The following is a 23,059-nucleotide window of genomic DNA, read 5'->3' as shown; positions in this document are numbered from 1 at the left end:
GTATTTTTTGTACTTTTGTAAATATATAATTAATTGTCCTGTTTTGTTAAATAAAACAAGGACGTCATAATGACGAGTAGCAACTACACACTCGACGAGAATTTCACTCTGTCCGACGACGGAATGGATGGTTCTAGTTCGAATACCAGCAGTGGCTTGGAGAATCAGACAGATTATGAGTTTGTGGACTATTGTGAAGATCATATCAAGTTGATTAGGGAATATGATAACCCCTACTATGTCACAGGTTAATAGTTTTATATATTATGAGTTGTGGACTACTGTGAGGATCATATCAAGTTAATCAGAGAGTATAATAACCCCTACTTTGTCACATGTTAACATTTTTATATTTTTCTGGCGTTAAAGTTATGTGTTTTAAAGTTTGCGGAGGGTTAACACCCCTTTACTGCCCTTCTCCCCTGGACGTCTATGCATTTTCTATAATTTTCATAGCTGCGCTTTAAGAGAAAATTGTTTGTCCTAGTTTGTCAATGTATATAGACGAAAATTTTTGCATACCTAAGCAAAATAATATACCTACGTATTTATGTTACATATACGCACAGTGCCATGACATAGATAAAAACATTTTTTCGGAATAGGAAAAGGTAGATAGAAAGTGAATGTGGATTTAGGTGTATATTGTTCTCGTAAAAAACGGGGTTTTGTACCTTTTTAACTACAAACCTCTTAGACAGCTAAAAGTTCTTTTATAGCAAGAAATATGTCAATACTTTGATTACAATTGTCATACCGATTTAAACATTTCATGAAATTCCTTTAACATGTAGGTAGTGAAAGCAATAAAAAAAAAACTCAAGGCGCTAATTTTAGCCTACCAATTAAGAATCCGGAATCCGCTATTAAAAAACGGATTCCGGATTCGGATTCCAAAATTGGCCCCAAAATTTGGCGGATTCCGGATCCGGATTGCCAACCCTACATGTAGGTATAATACGTATGTAGAAAGAGCCTAAAGTATACTTATACAACAACTACTTACGTCTATCTGTAAAATATTTTTAAAAACTTTTTTGCATCTTATGTTCTTATTAAATAATTTTTAGGTATATTGATTATTTATGTTATAATTTCAGTTTGTAGCCTGTACTTTCTGTTTGGTATTGTGTGCACGTTTCTTGGGTACAGATGTTTCAAGATGATCATGTTCCTGTATGGATTTATATTTGGTTCTATCGTGGTCTATCTCATCTGTGCAGAAGAAAACGTGCTACCAGGTATGGATCTTGGTACTTTGGGAGGGAGGGGACGTTGGGCTGTTTATTACACTAGTCCCAAAATTTTAATAATAACGTTTTCTTATTCGTCGAGTTAACAGCTATGGGGACTTTAAGTGAATTAAGTTGAGTGTCCAAACCTTTCAACCACTAATTGTAATCTACAGAAGGGGTAATTTTTTGTATTATCATTTAGGATGTACATCAATCTATATCGACTAGTGTCTTATCCCATTAGAGCCCTAAGCTAAGCTGGCATAGTTGTCTGTATTTTGTCCTGATAATATTTTGTTCATTTGGTCGATTTAGTTAAATTTAATTTCTATAATTTATTTATCTTAACTCAACAGATACCTACTGTTTAATTTTTTAAACATGAAATTTCATCAAATTACCAAATAACAATATATGTTATTGTTATAAGGCTAAGGCAATCTTAGGGGATAAGCTATTTCATTATTTTCAATATCTTTCAGAAATCGGAGTGTGGGGGAGGGGGGGTTATGCTTGCTAGGCTTTTTGAAAGCATTGTTATATCCTTTTTTAGGCAATTCCTAAAACTAATAATAGGTACACTTTTTCAACAATACATTCTGTTTTTAAAGATATTTCCTGAAATAAGGACAAACCAACAACCAAATACCTACTCTATTAAGAAAGTTCTATTTTGTAGAGTATGCTAACGCAAGCATTGCCGTATCTGCTGGAATACTCTTTGGTTTAATAACTATGTTAGGTTAGTATTTTATTATTTAGATATTAATTTTAATATTTACCTATTGTAAAATATTCAAAATGTTTTGTTTAAGTATTTAGGTAGGTATAATTCAAAGTTTTTTTTGATTAAATATTAAATTAAATAGGTAGGTAGGTACTTTGGTAGAATAGTCTAAATAAATTCTGAGTAAAATTGGATATTAATTCAATAAACCATTTTACAGGGGTGTATATTCTGTATGATTGACAGTGCTAAATGGGGGGGGGGGGGGGAATAAAAAATGTATGTTTGTGGGGGGTTGGGGGTTGAATGTAAAAAAATAAGAAAACTGAAAACATTTCTTCCATTTTCCCCCCATCCTTGGTGCAAAAAAGTTATGTGGGAGGGGGGATAGAATGAATAAAATATACACCCCTGGCATTTTGTGTATTTTTGATTTTGATATTTGTATTTATTTTCAGTTCAATATGTTGGTTTGTTCATGCTCGGATTCCATACAGGTAAAAAAAATTTTTGTTTGGAATTATTGTTATAATAAACCTGTATTAAAGTAATTGTTGGTTAGATTGGTACAGAATTTTTATCCATTTCTGAGTTGTTAATCTTCTTATTTATGGATGTTGTCATCCTGGTTACTTTACAAATACCAAAATTTCCACATGGACTAATTCTTGTGATAATTGTAGGACTACTTGGAGGACTGATAGGCCTGTGCGGGATGGAGCTGTACTATGTTCCCCCGAGTGCCTGGGCCACCCTGGGTATATTACTTGTGTCTGGCCTAGTCATGGCACTTCTCAACCTTTACTTCCAGGTATAGTCAGGGAGATAAGGGGATAAGATAATAGTTGATAGATTAACCTGTATATACTCCTTAGTATGATAAACATAATAACCCCTTCTGTTGATTACAATTATTGAAGAAAAATTTTGGACACAGCTATACTAGGTTGGTACCTAGTTTTTAAAACCAAATAAAAATCAAAGTCTTCCAATGACCCTTTTCTGGTTAACGAAGGGACATTTCGAATTATAAAGTAGCTTTGCTACTGAAACAATAATAGTTATTATCGTATCGTAATATAGACAGTTTTCCGCGGATATAAAAATGAAAAATTTTAACATTAAAGCATGTTGTATTAGCCCCGAGAGGAGTTGAAGGGCCGGGCCAACAAAACCAAATTTTAAGATTTTTATTTTAATAATCGTGTAAATTGTCTGTAATATGATGCTATACGTGATTTTTCAGCATGGCTAATTAAGAACAAGCGGATATTAATCGGTTTTGATGCCATACAGGAAAAGGTAATATTTACAAATGCTAAGTATTATTTTTGTTTTAGAAATCCTTAACAATATTTGGATCAAGTTTGTATGGAGCTTGTATTGTCATGGTAGCTGTAGATTTCTTTTTACAGGTAAATATTTACATTTCAACATGTCTAGTTTGAACTCGGACAGACTTGACGCTTAAGAATAATTTTCCGTGATTTTCTTGACTGCTTTTGAAGGTAGACAGCTAAAAGTTTAGTGAAGATTCATATGACACATGCGCATCTAATCTATGCATTGTTTAGTACGTCTATATATCGGCCATGCTTCAAAAGACATAAATCTTATATATTAAAGGTTTCATGATTTTCTTTGAGTTTTTGCATATAATATTCTCTTTTCTTTCTTTTCTTTGTTATGACAACTGAAAATCTGTTCTATAACTCACTTTGTCCGTCTGTCCATTACATGATTTTGTGCTTTACTAATTATGGAATATGGATGTTGTGATCCTTGTTTATTTTATAGGAGTCAGAAATCCTGCAATGGATATGGGACCACGTCAAGGTGGACAGACTGATAGAGAAAGATGTCAACTCACTGGTAAGAAAAAAAAAATATTTTCAAGTATGGCTTCGAAACCGATTAATATACACTGGATTAGAACCGTTAATACTGAAAAATCATATATAGTATCGTATTACTACAGATAATTTTCCTCAAATATCAAAATAGAAAAACTTCAATTTAAAAATTCGATATATAACTATCTGATACAAACAGTATTTAAAAGTTTATCTTTTCTATAAAAGGGTCCCAGTACATAAGATTGAAGGACTGGGGTTTGGGGAGTTGTAGTCGCTTGTATTTTGTGAGCTAATAGTAATGAATTAAGAACAGGGGAAGGAGGTGTATCTTTTCTTGATAGTTTGTTTATTATATACTATTGGTCAGAATAGAGGGTAATATTCTACAAAAAATTACCTATTGTGTTTTATATACATATTTTTCGTTTTCTTTATTTTATAAATAAAATGTTATTCTTTTCAGGAGAGTTTGCCCCAGTGTTGGATTTCTTGGCTGGTCTTCAGCATTTTCCCTCTTTTATTTATTCTAGGTAAATATATTTCATTACAAACATCCAGAGAGAAAGGGGACAATGGGCTGTTTATTATCATAGTCCCCAAAGTTTTATATTAAAGTTTTTTTATTCGTTGGTTTAACAACTTTGTTTTTTTTATTGAATTTGATTGGTTCTGGCTCATTAAGTTGAGTGATCAAAAGTTTCAACCACTAATTGTAATCTACAAAAGGGGATAATATTGTGTATTATCATTGGGGATATACATCAATTTATTGGTCATGGTCTTAACGCTTTAGATCCCAGACAGACATTGTCAGATATAAACCGTTACAAGGAAGGGAGGGGACAATGGATCTAAAATTCATATTTCTAGCAGTCTTGGACTTTTGGTACCATACCACATGCAACTTTTATTATTTTGCCAAATTTCAAAGAGTTTGGGTACAATCGCAAAGAATGCCGCTAAAACAACTATTCCAAAGCAGACGACTCTTACAGAACTAACCAATACAAATACTAGCAGACAATTTGAAGAAAAAAATTCAAAACAAGTTTATTTTGAATTTTAAACAACATAGTTTTCTTCTGAGAATGGGTCGGATAAACCAGAAATTCTACTGTGATACTTCTGTAACTATCCATTATAATCAATATAAATAAGACAGGATAACCTAATGTTAAATACTTTTCTATCCGTGTTTAATATTTTCTTATTATACAAATCTAATAAAGATTGCAATATCTAAATTTTTGGAATTTTCCAGATATATCTGGTTTTGAAGATATTGAGTTAGAACTCTAAATTGAATTAATTGCTCATTGTCCCCTCCCTTACTCCCTGGTTCCAAAGGCATCACTAACTATTTATTTTCTAGGATTCCTAATACAAAGTTGTTGCACGGGGCGGGGTAGACACCACCAAGAAAGTTTGCCCCAGGTAAGAGTTTCCAACATAAAAATCCTTAAGAACCTAAAAAAACTTCTTAAAATAGACATCCCCCAACCAAAAAAATGTGGGTGATTTTTTATCCCCTCCCCCCTTGCTTTCTTCCATTCCCCACACAAAAAGCTTACACGTCAAGTACAAAAAAATCTTTAAAACAAGAGCTAATGTGCATCTCGTAAAAAACGACCCTGTGTTTCACTTTCCAGTCATTCTAAATATCGTAATAGACAAATTTTAAACACTCATGAATTTTATCAAGTATAAGCTGGACTGTTTTTTTTCTTGTCGGTCATTTTCCAGTCCATAAATGTACAATGCATTTTTTGGTCAGAAAGAGCATTCTATATACTCTTACTATGAATGTCACGCGCTTGACATATCCATCATTAAATGACGATAAATGATTTTTATGTAGGTAAAATATACTAAAACTGAGCTAAATGAATCTAAGGAGGAGAGAAAACAAAGCAAATACAGATATCTATATCAGGTATTATTTTAAGTTCTCTAAAATTATAAATGTTTTAAGTAGCAACGCTAAACTACAAGAGTTTGTTTACTTTTTTAATGCTTGTCTATATTTGGTTCTAAATGATAAGGATTTTAATTTACACATAACCTCATAAATATGCATAAGTAATATTTCGGTTTTACAGCGATTTTTTTGTCGTTTTTTTTTCTCTTTTTGTGTGTCAATTCTGGTATAACAACTAAATGCACAGAAGAAAGGCAAAAATCGTATTTTCAATTGGCGGAAAAGTTGTAAGCATATTTTCTCAATGCTATGCCATTAAAAAATAACTTAAAAGGGGATTATCCACGAACGAGAGCACGTGATTCTAAGTACCTTCCAGTGTCGATCCTAAGTATTTTCTTTCAGAATATAATAGGTCACCATTAATGATGAATATATTGACGAAAAAATTGAGGTTTAACCACTTCAATTTGAAGAAAAGTTAAAAAATGTCCTTTATTTTTTTTAAAAATTCACTCAAACATTTTGTTGAGTTCGAGGTGTCTTTAATTGTCCATGTTGTCAAATGCTAAAAATTAAAAAAAGTCAAAAGTACATTAATTATTTCTCATATGTATGTTTAAATTAACACTAATGTTGCTTCATTTACAACATATATAACACGAGTATTCGCATATGTATCATCAAATATCCATTTTTTAAAAAGAATTAGCTACATATATCACATGAATAAAAAAAAAAAACAGAATTCCCCTTAATTCGCATTATTTGTTAATCGCAAAATTAAGGAAAAAATGGGTCCGTGATTTACATCGTGCGAGTAAAAATGAATATTTAATGATATCATTTTAAAACCATTTTACGTCTCTATCTGAAACAATAAGTCATATACTAAAAAAACACACTTGAACCATACGATTAGACCTACACCACAAATGAAATACAATATATGAAACTTCCATACTATACAAAATTGTTTAGACACTACCATTTTAAAACCATATTTCGTGTTTTGTCTGAAACGATAAACTTTTACAAGAAACACACTAACCATAAAATTCGACACCCACCATACACACAAATAAATAAAACTAACTAACTTTACAAAATTGTATTTGACAGACTAAATACAGTATTTAATGTTTACTTACCGGCTTAAAGATTATATAATTTTATAAAATTCTAAGAAAACATCCGACGTTTACATCAATCCATTTATGTTAATAAATACTTAGCCTTTAGCTTGCCCATGAACATTTTCAAACTGTTGTCCATTTTTCTGTTAACCAAAAGTACAGGAATTCTAGACGAGTAAATGATATGTTTTTGAGATTACAAATATTATATGAAATTAAGTAAACAGAATAACCTCAATATTTATCTTATTTTCAAAAAATTAATGAAATATAAACTTAACAAAAATCTACAAAACAACAATAGAAAATATTTAATTGTCTTATTTGGCTGCTTATGATGAACATCTCATTCTTCATGACTCTAAGCCTCAAGAAATTTTCTTGTATATTAACAACTGTAATTAAAATAATGTTAAAAGTATTTGTCAATACCTATTTATTTTTTTAATTTGAAATAAAAACAGTATAGTACGCGCTAAAATAAAATATACCTAGTCTTTTTGCTGCCTTAAACTTAAAATGAAGCATTCGTGCAACATTCAAAGGGGGGGGGGGGCGAAAGTGACACTTTTTGAAACCAAAACTAAAAGTCAACAAAGGAACTCAACTAAAAAAAGAGTTACAGGTCTGAGATTTTGCATGGCAGTTGCTTTATAGGGGTACAATATGGAACTGTGAAGAAACGGCGGCGCAACCGCCGAAAACTGCTGTTTCCCGCCGAAATTTTTTTTGCCTTTTCTCGGCGGTTTTGGCGGTTGCGCCGCCGTTTCTTCACAGTTCCATATTGTACCCCTATAAAGCAACTGCCATGCAAAATCTCAGACCTGTAACTCTTTTTTTAGTTGAGTTCCTTTGACTTTTAGTTTTGGTTTCAATAAGTGTCACTTTGGCCCCCCCCCCCCTTATAACTGTACTTAGTAATAGATTGATAATTCATAATATGATATTTCTATTTCAAATTGATAATAAAAAGATAACCTGAATTTGATCATTTAATTGGTCTATTTTTTCTGTCCTTTCACAAGTATTCGCTAGAAAATCTTGTCTGTGCCATCCTAAAATTCAGAGAAATTACACAATATTTATTGTTAAAAATACAACCTAATTAACTTGACTATATGTTAAAAAGTTATATAACAAAATATTACCTTCTGCCTTAACGTATGACACATAATGCCCATTGTCATGGTGAGGCCCTTTGTGGCAGATTGCCCCTACCAAATCACCTATAAACCTCAAGTTCTCATCCTGTTAAGAAAATGAAAATCATTTTAGTGCCAAGAAAAATTAAAATAAAAAAGATATATATTGCCAAGGACATAGAAAATTTTTTACTTAAATAGAGAAATTCTAAAATATAACCTCCATATTTGCCAGTTCATTGAGCAGTTTCTTTCCACTGTGGTGTGTCCGTGGAATTGCAATTAAAGTAAAGGCTCCAATCTTGTGCACTATTCTGCCTGGAGTAATCCTGTTACACAGGTAACACCGAGATCTGAAAAAATAAATAGCTGCAATTGATAAATTATACAGATAAACGAAAAGTTAATGCTTCTGCAAAAAAGTTGTCTTATGTATTTACTTGTTCTATGAAAATCCATGGTTAATTACCTTAAGTTTTGATGCAAGTACTCGGTAATACTTTCACCAATATTCAACACTTCATCACCAAGTTCTAAGAAAATAATTTTGGGGTGGACTACGCCCTGGCCAAACTCATCTAAAACATACACGTCCGTCAAAATAACACTATGAAAGAATTTAAGATTATTATGCTGAGAGAAAAACATTGTGATTTAACAGAGAAATTATAAGGATGTTATAATATGAAAGTTACTTACTTAGTTTAACTCCACAAGAATTGCAAGATGTCTCTACAAAACATTCTGTGAATGTGTTTCTTCTAAATTGTACCATTCCTCTTAATAAGACATACAGCCATTCAGTCACATCACTTTGATGCTCAATAGATAAGTCTGATTCTTGGAATTCAATAATGCACCTAAACAGTATATTAGCTTAAAATATTAAAAAGATGAAGATGAAAGTATAATTGTCTCGGCAGGCTGACAAGATCTAGTTCAAAGAAATCAGTACTGAGACTTTAATGTTCAAAATTAACCCCATTGACCCTGATCTATTTATTCTTATAACCAACACTGAAATAGCACACCACCCGTTCAAGAGTGAACTACTGGGAAGAGCTTTAAAGACTGTTTATGTGCAGATAAGAAACACATACATGTGACAGATTTTCAACATATATCACAAGAGAATGGTCTCCAGTCACACAAGCTTCATGAATCTTTGGGGAACATTCAAAACTACTCACACATCATTGGACACACAACAGTAACTCACAAATTCTACTGGAGTAAAGGATAGGATTAAAGATTTCATAATCTTAGACCACAAAAATCATACGAGAATGACCTCATACTCAAAAACACTTAAATTGCATTAATATAAGGTTAAAATCATGGCTTCCAAAATAAGACCTTAATTTTCAAGACCATGATAGCAGAATACCTTAGAGCCAAATAATCTTTTTGTGTGCATATAAACACATACATGCGATACATGATCTATTTATGCTTAGAACCAACACTGAAATAGCACACCACCCGTTCAAGAGTGAACTACTGGGATGAGCTTTAAAGACTGTTTATGTGCAGATAAGAAACACATACATGTGACAGATTTTCAACATATATCACAAGAGAATGATCTCCGGTCACACAAGCTTTATGAATCTTTTGGGAACATTCAAAACTACTCACACATCATTGGACACAACAGTAACTCACAAATTCTACTGGAGTAAAGGATAGGATGAAAGATTTCATAATCTTTGACCACATAAATCACACCAGAATGACATCATACTCAAAAAAACAATAATATTATCAGAAGAAGAGAAGTAAAAGAACATTCAGCAAATAAATATTAACATAGCTGAAAAATAAACATGCTTATAATAGACTAAAAAGTTTTCAAGTTTTATATTAATTTATAAACATAAAAAAAATAATAAGCATTTATAATATATCTCACTTACTTGGCTAAAAGTAACACAGAGAACGGCTCTGAGGATGGCATATTTTTGAGGTAGAGTAATAAAACTTCAGTGATGTGATTGGCAAAGCCAACATTTGGAAGGAAAGTTTTCATCCCCATATGATGAAATTGATTTAGTAGGGTCTCCAATGGACATAATGTCAAAGTCTAAGATAAGTTTGATTTAATAATTAGGTAGGTATGTAATAAAAACCAAAAAAGAAAATAATCTCAGTTAGAGCTTTACCTCATTCAACATTCCCGCTTTTTGAAAAGGTGATGGGTCCTGTGATGGTGTCGGGAAGAGGTTGATTGTGCAGTTGGATTGTGTTAAAATTTTCCTAAACATAATTTTCATATAAATTAAAAACCTAATAAATTTACAGTTTGTACAACATTTTTTTATCTTCTCACTACTTCAATACTTTTATGAGTGGAATAAAAAACTTTTTAATGTACCTGTTCTTCAAAAGTTTTAGTACTCTTGGACTAGCAAGTGTTTTCATTCTATATACAGTTGTAGCTGAGTCATTTGCAGGAGTTTTTGGACTGCTTCTTTCTATCCTTTCAATTTCGATGGAAGTATCAAGAGAAGGAGTATTTATGTTATCTTGAATGTTTCTCAATGTATTTAATCGTTCATCTTCATCACTTTCATCACTGGTTGTGGTATAACTATAAATTGTACTGGTTGGACTTAATACATTTTCAAGAATAGTTTCATCTTCAATCGACATGTTGCCTTCCACAGGGGTATTTGATGGTAAACTTTCTTCATCAGTAAAATTATCAGATGGTTCTTCAGTAGAAATATCAGATGCTGGATACCTAAAATCGTATATGCGTCTTTTAGGACCAATGTTTGGCATTGAATAACTCTCTTCTCTTTCTTTTGTGTTTGAAAATAGTGTGTATGGAGGAATATGACCATTTGGATGGTGGGATAATAGTCTTGGATCAGCAGCTATCTTCTCTCTTGTATAATCAATGCAGGTCAAAATTAACAATAGCAATGCTATGTGACTGCAGACTCCTTAAATTAAATGCTACGTTAAAAGATATGTATTTTGTATTTATAAAAAGTCTATTAAAATAAAACAGTGACAACTCACCCAAAAGCTTACAATTTTTTATAATTGTGATGCTTTTGTGGAAATATTATTGGTAATAAAAAATTAAAAATACCTTTAGACTGTTTAAAATAAAAAATATTATTAAGTATATTGACTTCAATAAAACAAGATTACCTAAACTGCCAGCTTTATAGCTGCACGTACACCCCCAATCATTGATCTTGCCTAGTTCTCCATCAAGTTGAAGCCGGTCAGATACTTCATTTGACACAGCAATATATGCTGTGCGATAATTGGGTTTACTTGTTCCCTCGGCCGACTTCATTGAGGGAGGGACAATAGTTTTTATAATTCGCACTGGTTTGAATGTTCCAAACAGTTCGGAGTTCCAATTATCAGGAGGGTCAGCAAAATCTTTGAAGAATAAATCTTTTTTCAGCTCAGCCGTTTGAAGGTGTTCATTATAAGCAGCCTAATTAGGAAAATTTTCTGCTTTGTTCTGGAGACGTATCTCATAAGAATAAAGTTTAATGGCTCGTTTCAGTATGTCTGGACCTTCAAATTGGATTGTTAAAGTTATAATAAAAAAATCTGGAACCAATAATAGAATTTTAGTAAATAAATATTAAACATATTGTTTATTTTCACTTTGAAAATAAGTTAGTTATTGTAATATCAATGACTTCTGTTTTTATTTTTCTGAAGACTATCCCATTTTCAATTAAGTAATTATTTACAATCCAATAACCTATGAAGAGATCATATATTCTCGGGTGAATATTATTTCTATCAATTTGAGGAACTCCGAGAAAATAAGCTTGTGGAAGGTCCTGAAGGCTAATCTTTTCCCATTGCAATTTACGCCTAAGATTAAAAAAAAGTTATTTCCAATCTACAGGTAACCTAAAAGATTTACTACATATATCACAAGAAAATGGCCTTTATCAATGTCTGAAAATAAGATTACGAAAATATTTTCCAAAAATAATTTTAATATACAGAAGGGATAATTTTTGGGTATTCTAATGTTGATTATATACATTTTACATCCATTGTCTTATCCCTTAAGATCCCTTCTCATAATATGATAAAGAATACCTTGAGCGAACTTCACCATTCCATCCTAAGTCATGATCAAAAGGAGACTCCACATTTATTCTCTTCAACAACTTTTCCTTAAAAAATATATATATTATACATATAAACTAAAGACCGATAATTTTCTTTCACTTACAGTTCATTTAAGAGTTCTCACATTCTTTCTTTTTTGAGGGGATGTTCAACCCACAAGTAAATATTTTTTTGGTTTAGCATTTATCGTGATTAAGTGAGACATCGTTGTACTTTGTATTACAGATAATAATTCTAAAATCTTACACTTAATCTTGTTTGTTGGTCTTCGTTCAAGTACATAATTGAAAATCCAGGGTGAATTCCATTATATATATTGATAATTGCAATAACCTCAAAGAATATCCTGAGAAATAAATTAACTATTAATTATAATCTTTCTGTAATATTGGTTTAATTTGGCGATGAAAAAAGGTAATTTGAAAAATACTTTTACATACCTTGGTGTACCTGTAAAAGTTACTGGTATTCCATATTTTTCTAGGGTTTCTTTCCGAATAGGTGTAAGCGATTGGATGGGAATTTTATATCTTCTGAGATGCTTAAATATTCCTTTCAATCCTAAATGAGATCCATTCTTAAGTAATGAAAAGTTTATATTTAAAAAATTTTACAAAAGTTTTTAAATAAAATATAATATCATTAAAAATAATAAATTCAAGTTTAAGATAACAAAATCATTTTATTTATACATGTAGGTAAGTAATTTAGTAAGATGAGAGTTTGACACATCATAGTAAAACAGTGAATTATCATAAAAAGATTTGAGCTTTGAACATCTGATAAAAATATTATTTACCTCCATGGCCTTGTTCATTACCATGTCGGCAAAGTCTCACTAACTTTACAATTGTATTGTATCGCGTAATGCAATATTCTTTTTCCTCTTCATCAAGATCATCTGCATCAATTACTGAAATCTTATGGCTGATATTATCCCTCCTCAGTATTCTATTTCCAGCCTTAAAAAGAGTAAAAAACGGTTAAAAGAAGGAATTATGGCCCAGACACATTAACACAAGTACTGGATTGACACTACACTGCATGCATAAATCACATGAGAATGACTTTCCATGATTCAAATGAAATGAAGCTTAGGGGGATACATTCACACATGATTCTTACCAATATTAACTCTTTTTTGACTCAACATTTTACGAACAAAGGATGGGAAATGAAATTACACCATGCAAAGTATTACCGCATATATCACAAGACAATGGAATCATTACACAGAAAAATATGCTTTGCTAGAAAAAAAACAAGCAAAAAATAAATCCTATCAATTATTATTCCAATTATTAGAGCATAATAACATCATTAATTAATATCATTTCATAATCAATAGGCATTAGTATCATTAGTACAAGAATCATTAAGCACATAGAGAATTTTAAGTTGAAATGGACAAAACTTATGAATATATGAATATGCTCGACTAGGCACTTTGATAGAAATAGCATAAATAACTTACTTTTGTTGACATAAACACAGCTCCAACTTCTTGACAAACTGATGATAACATAATCATATTTTCATCCTAAATAATTAGTTTAGATAAAAAAAATACCTTAATGTACTCTTGATGAAAACTTTTAAACGTTTAACAGACAAAACTTTTCAACAAATTAATTAAAGCTACATACATGGTAATTACCTATGCTTAAAAAAATCGTGAGGTATATTGGTTTATCCATTGTCCCATCTCTGGAGAATAAAAAAACTTACCCATGGATCCTTTTGATCATATCCTGCATCTGCAATTAAGCCAACGAAATGTTTGTCATTTCCGGAGAGAAGTTTCTTCAGGTTAATTTTTGCAATTTCTTCAGACTCGTCACTTTCTTCATCACTCTTGTCAGCATTCTCGTCAGCATTCTCTGAGGTAATCAGTGATGACATAAGGTTTGAATCTCCACTTTTAGGCGAAATTGATGAGGATAGTGGGAGTATTGCTATGAATTTCCCTGTTAAATGAAGAATATTTTAAAATTATTATACAATGGACTATATTTACTTTACATAAGAGGGGGTAGGAGGGAGACCTAAGACCTACACTAAAACTATACATCCATAAAAATTGTGGAATGTACGTTTCATTTGTTGGGAGATAAATAAAAACAAAGTCAACATATTGCTAGACAACATAAATTAAGTTAGTGAAAATTTTTATGCTTTAAAATGAATTTATACATTTTACTTTTTTGTCAATCCTATCGTATACATAAAATATCATTCCTGTGACTGTTGTTATTGCAGTTACTTTCACTACATTCTGGCCCTATAAGTAGAAAATGAAAGATCTTTAGCATTGCATCAGAATTAGTTAATAAATAAAAAAATATTTTTCTTAATGATTAAAAAGTTAAAAAAACAATGCAAAATTCTTTTATATTCCTGCCTTATATTTGCAATAAGTGATTTTTTGCAGCATGGGATTCGATGATCTTGAAAAATACAAGTAAGTTGCATCAATGCAGGCAAAAACCATTTGTCAATTCTTTTTTAGTGGATCCACAAATTCTTTTGCCAGGTTTTTCATTAGGGGTGGACATTCTTTAGAAAGTTGCTCCAGTGTTTTGTCTACTGCATCATTTAAGTTTTCAGTATGTATGAAGAAAGGAATATTGTTGGCATTTTTCACTTCATTGAAAGTTAAATTTTCGATAACATTGAAACAACTTTGGTAACCCAAACAAAAGTCTACTGATAAATCATAGTATGGTTTAGCTTTGCGAAATCTTTGTATGTACATAAGAATTTGTGATGTGTATGATAATCTACATCGCTTAATACATCTTTTCTTTCTTTTTTTACAAAACTTTTGGAAAGTTTCCTTATTCATTCCAGTTTGAATTCTTGTTTCCTTGTCAGTGTAAATTTCTGGTAGCAGGTATTTGTTTATTATTCGATTTTCATGTTGAGTTAATCGTGTTTGTACAACACCACCACCATTATCATCATCATCATCATCATTATTATCATTATCATCATCATCATCATCATCATCATCATCATCATCATCATCATCATCATCATCATTTTCATCTACATTATCATCATCACTACTTGTTGTATCCAAATCACTTTCAAGGCTTTCACTATCATCTTCATTCAGATTGCTGTCATTACTATCACTGACACTTTCTCTTCTTTCATTAACATCATTTCTACTTTCTCTTCTTTCATTAACATCATTTCTACTTTCTCTTCTTTCATTAACATAATTTCTACTTTCTCTTCTTTCAAAACTAACATTGTTACTTTCAAGGCTTTCGCTATCATCTTCATTCAGATTGCTGTCATTACTACAACTGACACTTTCTCTTCTTTCATTAACATCATTTCTACTTTCTCTTCTTTCAAAACTAACATTGTTACTTTCTCTTTCATTACTAGCATTGTAACTTTCTCTTTCATTACAAAAATTGTCATCTCTTCTTACGTCCAATCCATCATCACCATCATCAGATTCATCCTCACTGCTAATGTCACCTTCTCTGCTTTCATTACTTTCACTGTTACAGTTCATACCAAAATTGCTGTTGCTGCATTCAATATTGGTATTGCTGATATTCATGTCATTGTGTACTGTTTCAATAATGCTTTCGATAATATCATCTCCAGATACAGACAATTCTCTTACTTCATTTGAATCAGGATTTAATTTCTTTACAACAATATACGTTTCATTAATTTCTTTCTGGTATTGGTTTAAACAGTAATATTCAATGTTAGTTGTATGCGATAAAATAAAATTCTTATTAGCATCATGTATAATGAAGTGTAATGGTACTTTGATTTGTCTCTCATTGATTTTACTGAAAAACTCTGCTGCCTTTACTCCACATTTTTTCATATCATTTGAAAAATGTTTACTTGCCTTCAGCAAGAATGGTGGATAGATTCCAGGAATTGCCAAATTAAGAACTGAAATAAAAGAAAATAAGTAAATCAAATAATTTAACACATACTATATAAGAAAAAGGGCTCTAAATATAATATTGCTATTGGAAATGTGATTTGTCAAGTAACATTCCAAGGATATAAATTATGACATACATCACAAGAGAAGGATCTAACCTTGTTATATCAAAGAAATACTTTCGAAGAAAATATACTTTACATATGGTATTATTAAAAATGTGATTCATTATGCAACTTTTCAAAGAAAGATAATTATAATACACATTACAAGAGAAAGGTGTACGCTTGATATATTAATCTATGTGTTACCTTTAGAAAGTATCATATTGGTAAAACACCTGTATTTATTGTGTTACTAATAGAGAATAACATTTATTTATTAAGTCAAGACCTTTCTCTTGTGATGCATGTGATAATTTTTTCATCTTCAAATAGTTACTTGATGAATCACAGGTGGAATAATACTTTCATTTAAGTCCTTTTCCTGTAAATAAATATCCATAGAGTCTAAAAAATTTTCTTGTGATGTACGTGATATTTCTTTTTCTGGTTGAATCGCATTTATAATGACAATAATATGTCAAGTTCATTTTCTAATGAAGTATGTTGAAAACATTTTTCTTGTGTTACTCGAGTAGACCATTCTCTTGTGATTCATGTGATAATTTTTTATTCAATAATTTATTTGTTGAAAAATACTAGGTATCATTGACATAAGTATGATAATCTATATTAATTGCGATACTGTAAAGAGTTTCATATTTTTTTGTTATTAAGTGTAGACCATTTTATTGAAATGTATGTCATAATTCTAGAAAAAATGAAAAAGGTTTACCTACGAAAATAGACTTTTAGTATAAAATAAACGAAAATGTGATTCATTAATTAACATTCCAAAGAAATAAACTTGAAATATACATAAAAATATCATAATATGATACTATCTACAATTAACATAATGGATAAATATTTAACAAATACTTTTTTTTTAAATTGGATTTTAGTGATATTATTATTAAACTTGTGATTTATCAAGTAACTACTTTAAGAAAAAAAATTCACACATGCATCACAAGAGAATGGTCTACGCATGTTTAATTAATCTAAATATGATACTTTCTAAAGGTAACACAATAGAATAAGGTATCCCAACAATAAATCACAGGACTTTAATTGTATTAATATCGAAGAGGTGATCCATTCAGTAACTTTCACACGAAAAAAGTTATCACATACAACACAAGTTTACGGTCTTAATATATGTTAAACTTTTCTTACCTTGCAACAGCACAACTTTATTTTCAAATGGCAAAATCTTAATTGCATCACTTATTGCATTCTGATCTTCAACTGATGGCAATGTTAGATACGTAGTGTTATCAGTAAATCCATTTGTTCTTTGCCGAGCCCTTGTTTGATGTTCATGTGGAGATAATGGTGTCGAAGAAAGGAAGCCACTATCATGAAAATTGCTGTTTTCTGAACTGTCAACATTACTGTAGATTATCTCCGCTGCATCTAAATTAAACAAATTTTTAAAATTAAATTGTTTTTTACTATGCCTTACTAGTGCTACACAGTAGCCAATAAAAACTCTAATTAAACTTACCCTGAACAAAAGTAATAAAAAAAAGAAAACTTCTCCCACCATTATTCTCAATTTATTCTAAATATAAGGGGGATGGGTATCATTGCTCCTTGAGAGGGTACTTTGTGTGAAAGCACCAAAGTTAACAAAAAGCTTATTAATTACCTTTTATAGGTTGGCAATGAATTCTTCTGTGACGCAACAAGTTTTTATTTAAAGACTCTTGAGAGCTAGCTCGAAAACTCTTGCCACAATCTTCACAATGACCAACAACATATGGCAGTACTTTGGCAAATCTTCCTTGCTTTGCCCTTTCTCTTCCGACCAACTTCTGTGCCTAGATGAATAAAATAAAATGAAATTAATATTGTCACATAAGCGTTACAAAGTACAAAAAAGGTATCAAACAATAGAATGATTCATGCTATTTTCTAACGCATGAGGAATATGACATGGACATTTATTTTATAATTTAAAGATTTTTTTCAAACTTAGCTAGCTTGAATCACCCCACTGCATATTCATACCTTGTCTTTACTCATTTTGATTCATCCCACATTCTGAAATAAATTGGAAAAGAATTAATGTAGTAGGTAATTATTTTTGTTTAAAGAAACTATTTTTTTTTGTGGGTGAGGGAGGATGGTAATTCTAAGGGCTTTTTATCTTGGGGGAGTTGGTACTTACCCCCAAAATAGTTGTAAACCATCTCCAGTACTTATGAGAAACTACATTGTACAGCAGAACCATATCGGTTCAGTGGTTAGAAAGATTCAGTACAGACACACACACACAGAGTTCCTGTTATTTTTATTTAAGGTTAATCCTGTTCCTTAGATCCTGTTACTTTTATACTAGGATAATCCTATTCCTCATATACAAATCCTTATTAAGTAAGCTTCTTTTTTGGCACCAAAATTGTCCGGAGTCAAGCCTATACAAAGTATTATTAATATTCTAAGGTTAAACCTGAAATAAGTAATCAAGATAAATATGGATTGTTTGATGTAAACAGTTGAGATTTTATGCCATTTTCAGCCCATTACTAAATAATTGAGACCACAATATTTGTGTGAAGATAATAACACACAAGTTTCATAATATAATACCAACATAAATACAAGAAAATAAATTATATGTGCAAATACAACCAAATACCTAAATACAATAAGTAAAGTATATGTTACTAATATCAATTTCTTGTACATAAAAGTAAAACATATATATTATAAACTAATATAAATTGAAAGTCATTTATACTCAAAGCATAGTCTAAGTATGCGTCTGTACAAGTCAAGTTTTTGAATAAAAGATTTACCACATATATCACATTAATATAAGTTTTCAAAATCAATTAAAAAACCTAAAAAAAACATGGTGAAACCTAAATTTTTTTGTCAATATATTAATGATTAATGGTGACCTATTATATTCTGAAAGAAAATACTTGGGATCAATGCTGGAAGGTACTTAGAATCACGTGCTCTTGTTCGTGGATAATCCCCTTTTATTTTGTTTAATTTAAGGTACGAATGTGCCATGGTGACGTAATCTCACAGGAAAATATTTCATTTGCTTATTTAAGTAGTTAAGTTTTTATGTGTTTATTCTTTAAGATTTCAATAAACACCTAACCGATTTTAATTGAGCTTTACATTGTTCATGGAATTTTTAGGTCATAGAGGGGTGGATCAACCCTCTCCACTTTCATATTTAGTTTGTAAAAGAAATGGTAAAAAAGGGAGTAATTTTTTCTAGGGACGAATTCTCTTATGAAGGTTTTAAATTCTTTTAAACCTTCCGATGACTTAATGTAAGCTAAGTTGTAAAGGAGAATCTTATCAGTTCAGCGGTTAGCGAGATCCTTCGGTACAGACAAACACACACATAAACATCCTTTTATGTTAGGATAGTTTTCTTGAATGAAGCAAATGAATAATTTGACAAATCAGGTAAATCGGCCCATCTCAAGTAAATATGTTCAACGATTAGACGATACTTCCTACAAATAATCAAATCATCACTAAAAAAATATTCAAAATTATATCAAAAAATGATCATTTCTATATACATATAACTAATACCTAGTTATTTATCTTTCGTATTATAGACCGCTTTCTGTGCTTATTAAAATGGAAAATTATTACATTAAAACTAGTTTTGTTATTTCCGAGGGGCCGAAGGATCGTGCTCATTATTTTTATTTTAATATTCGTGGAAAATTGTCTCTGTAATACGATGCCATAAATGAAAAAGTTTTACAACATTATAAAAAAAACTATATTTCGAATATTCTTTCTTTTCTTATAACAATTTAAGTTATTTGAAAAATCCGCTATATAGTTTTATTTAGTTTTAAAGAATATAATTTTGATCATATTTTGTAAAATATCTTTCAAAAGAAATAACCCTTATTTTATTTGATAAACTCATTAGTCATAAAGCCCAAAGTCTATAAACTACAAAAAGTCATCAAATAAAATTAAATACTATATAAATATTAAATAAGTTAATACCTATTATTGTAAGAATTTTTATAAAAAGTCATATCAATAGTTATATTTAATTTAATTAAATCAATATTTCTAAAAAGAAAACATCTATAAGAGTCCTTTTATTTCAATAAAATGTTAGATAATTTCACTTTTGGAACCATTCCTTTAGAATAAAAACGGGGATCATGGAAAGAAAACGAAGTAGCAGCTTTCGTCTTATTTTCACAGTAGCTTTTCCATTTTTCTAGCTTGAACCCTGCGGAGCAATCATTAACATTTACCGATCAAAAACTACAGCGAAAATACGACGAAACCCGCTACTTCGTTTTCTTTTCATGATCCAAAAACCGAATTCTAGTAAAATACTCCCATTGGATCTCATTGCATGTAATGTTTTGTTAGATATTAGAATCAAATTTTATTTGTCATTTATTTAAGTTTTTTATTATTTTTTTAAGCTCATTACTTTTTAAATGAGAATATTACTATGATATATGTAAAAAAAAACGCGATTAAAAAATGTATTTAAAAAAGTTTTTTGTTGTATGTGTTTTGTATAGTTATTGTTTGGTGAACTATTATAACATAAAGATTGTAGGACAAGTTTAAAGTTTTTTATCGCATTGTAATAAACAGCTTTCCGCGGATATCAAGATGAAAAAATATAAATGTAAGATAATTTTGTTAGTCTCTAGTGGTCGAAGGACCCGGCCAACGAAGCTAATTTCTTTTTTGATATTTGTGGAAAATTGTCTATAATGCGATGCTATACATAATTGTAGTATGGCTGATGACCGGTTCCAATCCAGCTGATATTAATCGGTTTCAAAGCCATACTGGAAAAGGATTGCGAAAACACTTGAAGAGAAAACTAGCCTTTAAACTTCAATTTAACAATATGGATAAAAAAATATGTATAGTTTATGCAGAAAATTGCTTTTCAGATATAAAATTGTTGAGGCAATATCGTTTCTCGTTAGGATAAATATCTCTATGAACTTGACGTGTCCTATCTTTTTATATATAAAGTATTTGCTTTTCAGGGTATATCAATATGATTGTCATATAATCTAAAAGGATTTTTAGTACGGCTCGACAGCTATGCATTAGCAACTAATACAAAATATACGAAATTTCAGTGAAATAAATATCTTTTTTCCCCTTGTCTACTTGACGACTTATACATGTCTGTCGAGCCTTGAGATTTAGGACCAATTTTTGTCACATTTATTTTCTTTTTAAAATATTCCTAATTCCTATTAGATTTATTTTTATGAATTTTTAGCTTTTATTATGCTCAAATTAATAACCATTCTCAAATAATATTTTAAAAGGCACAATTTTTAAAGAAATTTCATTGAATTGCCCAGTTATACCAATCTGTACAATGTACATTTTAAATTGTATAGTTATTTATCGCATTGTATTATAGACAGCTTTCAGTGGATAGTAAAATTGTAAATTATAAGATTAATTCCTATTTTGTTGTGCCCAAGGGTTCGAAGGCCTAGGCTTAAAACTATAATTTTTTTATTATTCGTAGAAAATTGTCTGTAATACGATACAATACATGATTTTTCAATATGGCCATACTGGAAAATAAGTATACCTAAACCTATTATATGTGATTTACCAAAATAAATATCAAGAGCAATTTTTTGTCACTGCCTAAAATCAACAAGAACCTAAAATGTTTATATTAATTCCTAAAATCATGATAAAAAACTTTCAATTAAAAATAAATTTCTAGTCCATAAAAAATCATGAAAACTTTAAAATTATTAATATTGAATCTAGTTGCAGTTCACTGTAAAATGTTTCTGGATATGTTCAAATTCTCTGCAAAAATAAGTTGTAAATTGTATATTATTCTAGCACAAAATTTTAACCGACAAAAGAAGGCCAACAAATTATCTGGAATAGTCATTACTCAATAATGCACGTTTATTTCGTAGCGCACATAAATGCGTAAAAAATACTTTGGTACGGTTTTTTTCATTGAAGCTTGCAGCCTTTAAAATATTGTTATTGGAAACATTTTACCGTGAACTGGAAAAATCAAAAGGGAATAGTCCCTTTCGTGGCAACACCCCTTAAGGCTCAATTCGTCGTATTTTTAAAATGGCTTTTTATGGGTTATATTGGGTTAGGTGATTGTCACACAGGGTTAGGCAATTGGCCTCGCAGGGTTATATCCCCCCGGAGAGGCTAGAAATAGGAGAAAAGCTACTAATAAAAATACGAAGAATCGCCCCTTAAGGTGCGTTGCCACCAAAGGGACTATATCCAATCAGAATTATTCATTATCCCTAAATCTTTCATTATTTGTACATTTTTGTATACTAGCTTTATACTTCCTTTAAAAGTTTTTTATATCCCATTTTTTTTGTAAAAATATATTGGGTATTTGTACCCTTTCGATATGTACCAAAAAAGTTGTAAAATAAAGCAGGGGAGAGGGGACAATGGACTGTTTATTACACTAGACCCAGAAGTTTTAAATTAACGTTTTCTTATTCGTTTTGCCTACAAATTTTGGAGGTTTTTGGGAAATTATTTTGTTGGTTGATTAAGTTAAGTATCGGAACATTTCGACCACTAATTGTAATCTCCAGAGAGGTAATTTTGTGTATCAACATTGGGGTTGCACATCAATTAATCAGCCATTGTCTTATCCCTTTACATCCCTGACAATAAAGTCACATTAGCCCAAAAACTGCCCATTATACACAAAAATACTGTATATTCTATAAAGTCAAAACATAAAAAATTACATTTTAGTAATAGTCATAAAATGAATAAAGTATATCTTGATTATAAGCTTTTTATTTGTATTATATGTTGTATTATTACAATATAAGTTCTTTAATAAAAGCTTCATTTTGAATTTGTTTTTCTTTATTTCATTAATTTCAG

The 23,059-nt window shown here is 30.4% G+C and overlaps 4 protein-coding genes across 4 annotated transcripts; 1 reads left to right on the top strand and 3 right to left on the bottom strand.

Moving 5' to 3' along the window:
• The first annotated feature begins 50 nt into the window (after positions 1-50).
• LOC145328115 (transmembrane protein 198) lies at positions 51-23,030 on the top strand. Its single transcript, XM_080171693.1, has 11 exons — positions 51-247; positions 1,101-1,241; positions 1,915-1,977; positions 2,421-2,459; positions 2,646-2,773; positions 3,303-3,377; positions 3,760-3,834; positions 4,282-4,348; positions 5,191-5,252; positions 5,677-5,751; positions 19,175-23,030. The coding sequence occupies exons 1-11, from the start codon at positions 70-72 to the stop codon at positions 19,238-19,240; spliced, it is 969 nt and encodes a 322-aa protein (XP_080027819.1). The 5' UTR covers positions 51-69; the 3' UTR covers positions 19,241-23,030.
• On the bottom strand, positions 7,102-11,474 carry LOC145328113 (uncharacterized). Its single transcript, XM_080171690.1, has 10 exons — positions 11,177-11,474; positions 10,389-10,962; positions 10,177-10,270; positions 9,931-10,097; positions 8,714-8,874; positions 8,484-8,592; positions 8,235-8,367; positions 8,021-8,120; positions 7,851-7,927; positions 7,102-7,267 (listed from the first exon to the last, which is right to left on the bottom strand). Exons 1-10 carry the CDS (start codon positions 11,325-11,327, stop codon positions 7,241-7,243), a joined length of 1,593 nt encoding a protein of 530 aa, XP_080027816.1. The 5' UTR covers positions 11,328-11,474; the 3' UTR covers positions 7,102-7,240.
• LOC145328116 (uncharacterized) lies at positions 11,444-14,254 on the bottom strand. The gene is made up of 8 exons (XM_080171694.1): positions 13,862-14,254; positions 13,608-13,673; positions 12,933-13,095; positions 12,574-12,694; positions 12,380-12,479; positions 12,101-12,177; positions 11,751-11,866; positions 11,444-11,557 (listed from the first exon to the last, which is right to left on the bottom strand). Exons 1-8 carry the CDS (start codon positions 14,033-14,035, stop codon positions 11,475-11,477), a joined length of 900 nt encoding a protein of 299 aa, XP_080027820.1. The 5' UTR covers positions 14,036-14,254; the 3' UTR covers positions 11,444-11,474.
• LOC145328112 (uncharacterized) lies at positions 14,508-19,154 on the bottom strand. Its single transcript, XM_080171689.1, has 4 exons — positions 18,176-19,154; positions 17,814-17,985; positions 17,339-17,578; positions 14,508-16,063 (listed from the first exon to the last, which is right to left on the bottom strand). Exons 1-4 carry the CDS (start codon positions 18,188-18,190, stop codon positions 14,628-14,630), a joined length of 1,863 nt encoding a protein of 620 aa, XP_080027815.1. The 5' UTR covers positions 18,191-19,154; the 3' UTR covers positions 14,508-14,627.
• Positions 23,031-23,059: the final 29 nt, after the last annotated feature.

The sequence above is a fragment of the Acartia tonsa genome, chromosome 9 (genome assembly GCF_053477335.1).
Source record: "Acartia tonsa isolate MP-2025a chromosome 9, ASM5347733v1, whole genome shotgun sequence".
In the NCBI taxonomy this organism is placed as follows: domain Eukaryota; kingdom Metazoa; phylum Arthropoda; class Copepoda; order Calanoida; family Acartiidae; genus Acartia; species Acartia tonsa.
Note: the sequence above shows the minus strand (reverse complement) of the source record. Positions and strands in the feature narration are given on the sequence as shown.

Coding starts and splice junctions, on each gene's coding strand:
- LOC145328113 (XM_080171690.1), bottom strand. CDS start 11,327: ATGAAGTCGGCCGAGGGAACAAGTAAACCCAATTATCGCACAGCATAT. Junction 8,593..8,713: donor TTCTTGTGGAGTTAAACTAA/GTAAGTAACTTT, acceptor TGTATGTTTTAG/ATGAGTTTGGCCAGGGCGTA. Junction 7,928..8,020: donor GTCATACGTTAAGGCAGAAG/GTAATATTTTGT, acceptor TCTGAATTTTAG/GATGGCACAGACAAGATTTT.
- LOC145328116 (XM_080171694.1), bottom strand. CDS start 14,035: ATGTCATCACTGATTACCTCAGAGAATGCTGACGAGAATGCTGACAAG. Junction 12,695..12,932: donor TAATGAACAAGGCCATGGAG/GTAAATAATATT, acceptor GATCTCATTTAG/GATTGAAAGGAATATTTAAG. Junction 12,480..12,573: donor ACTTTTACAGGTACACCAAG/GTATGTAAAAGT, acceptor TTTATTTCTCAG/GATATTCTTTGAGGTTATTG.
- LOC145328112 (XM_080171689.1), bottom strand. Junction 17,579..17,813: donor TCATTGCCAACCTATAAAAG/GTAATTAATAAG, acceptor TGTTTAATTTAG/ATGCAGCGGAGATAATCTAC. Junction 16,064..17,338: donor TAAAGTTGTGCTGTTGCAAG/GTAAGAAAAGTT, acceptor CTTTTATTTCAG/TTCTTAATTTGGCAATTCCT.
- LOC145328115 (XM_080171693.1), top strand. CDS start 70: ATGACGAGTAGCAACTACACACTCGACGAGAATTTCACTCTGTCCGAC. Junction 1,978..2,420: donor TGGTTTAATAACTATGTTAG/GTTAGTATTTTA, acceptor ATTTATTTTCAG/TTCAATATGTTGGTTTGTTC. Junction 2,774..3,302: donor TTCTCAACCTTTACTTCCAG/GTATAGTCAGGG, acceptor TTTTTGTTTTAG/AAATCCTTAACAATATTTGG.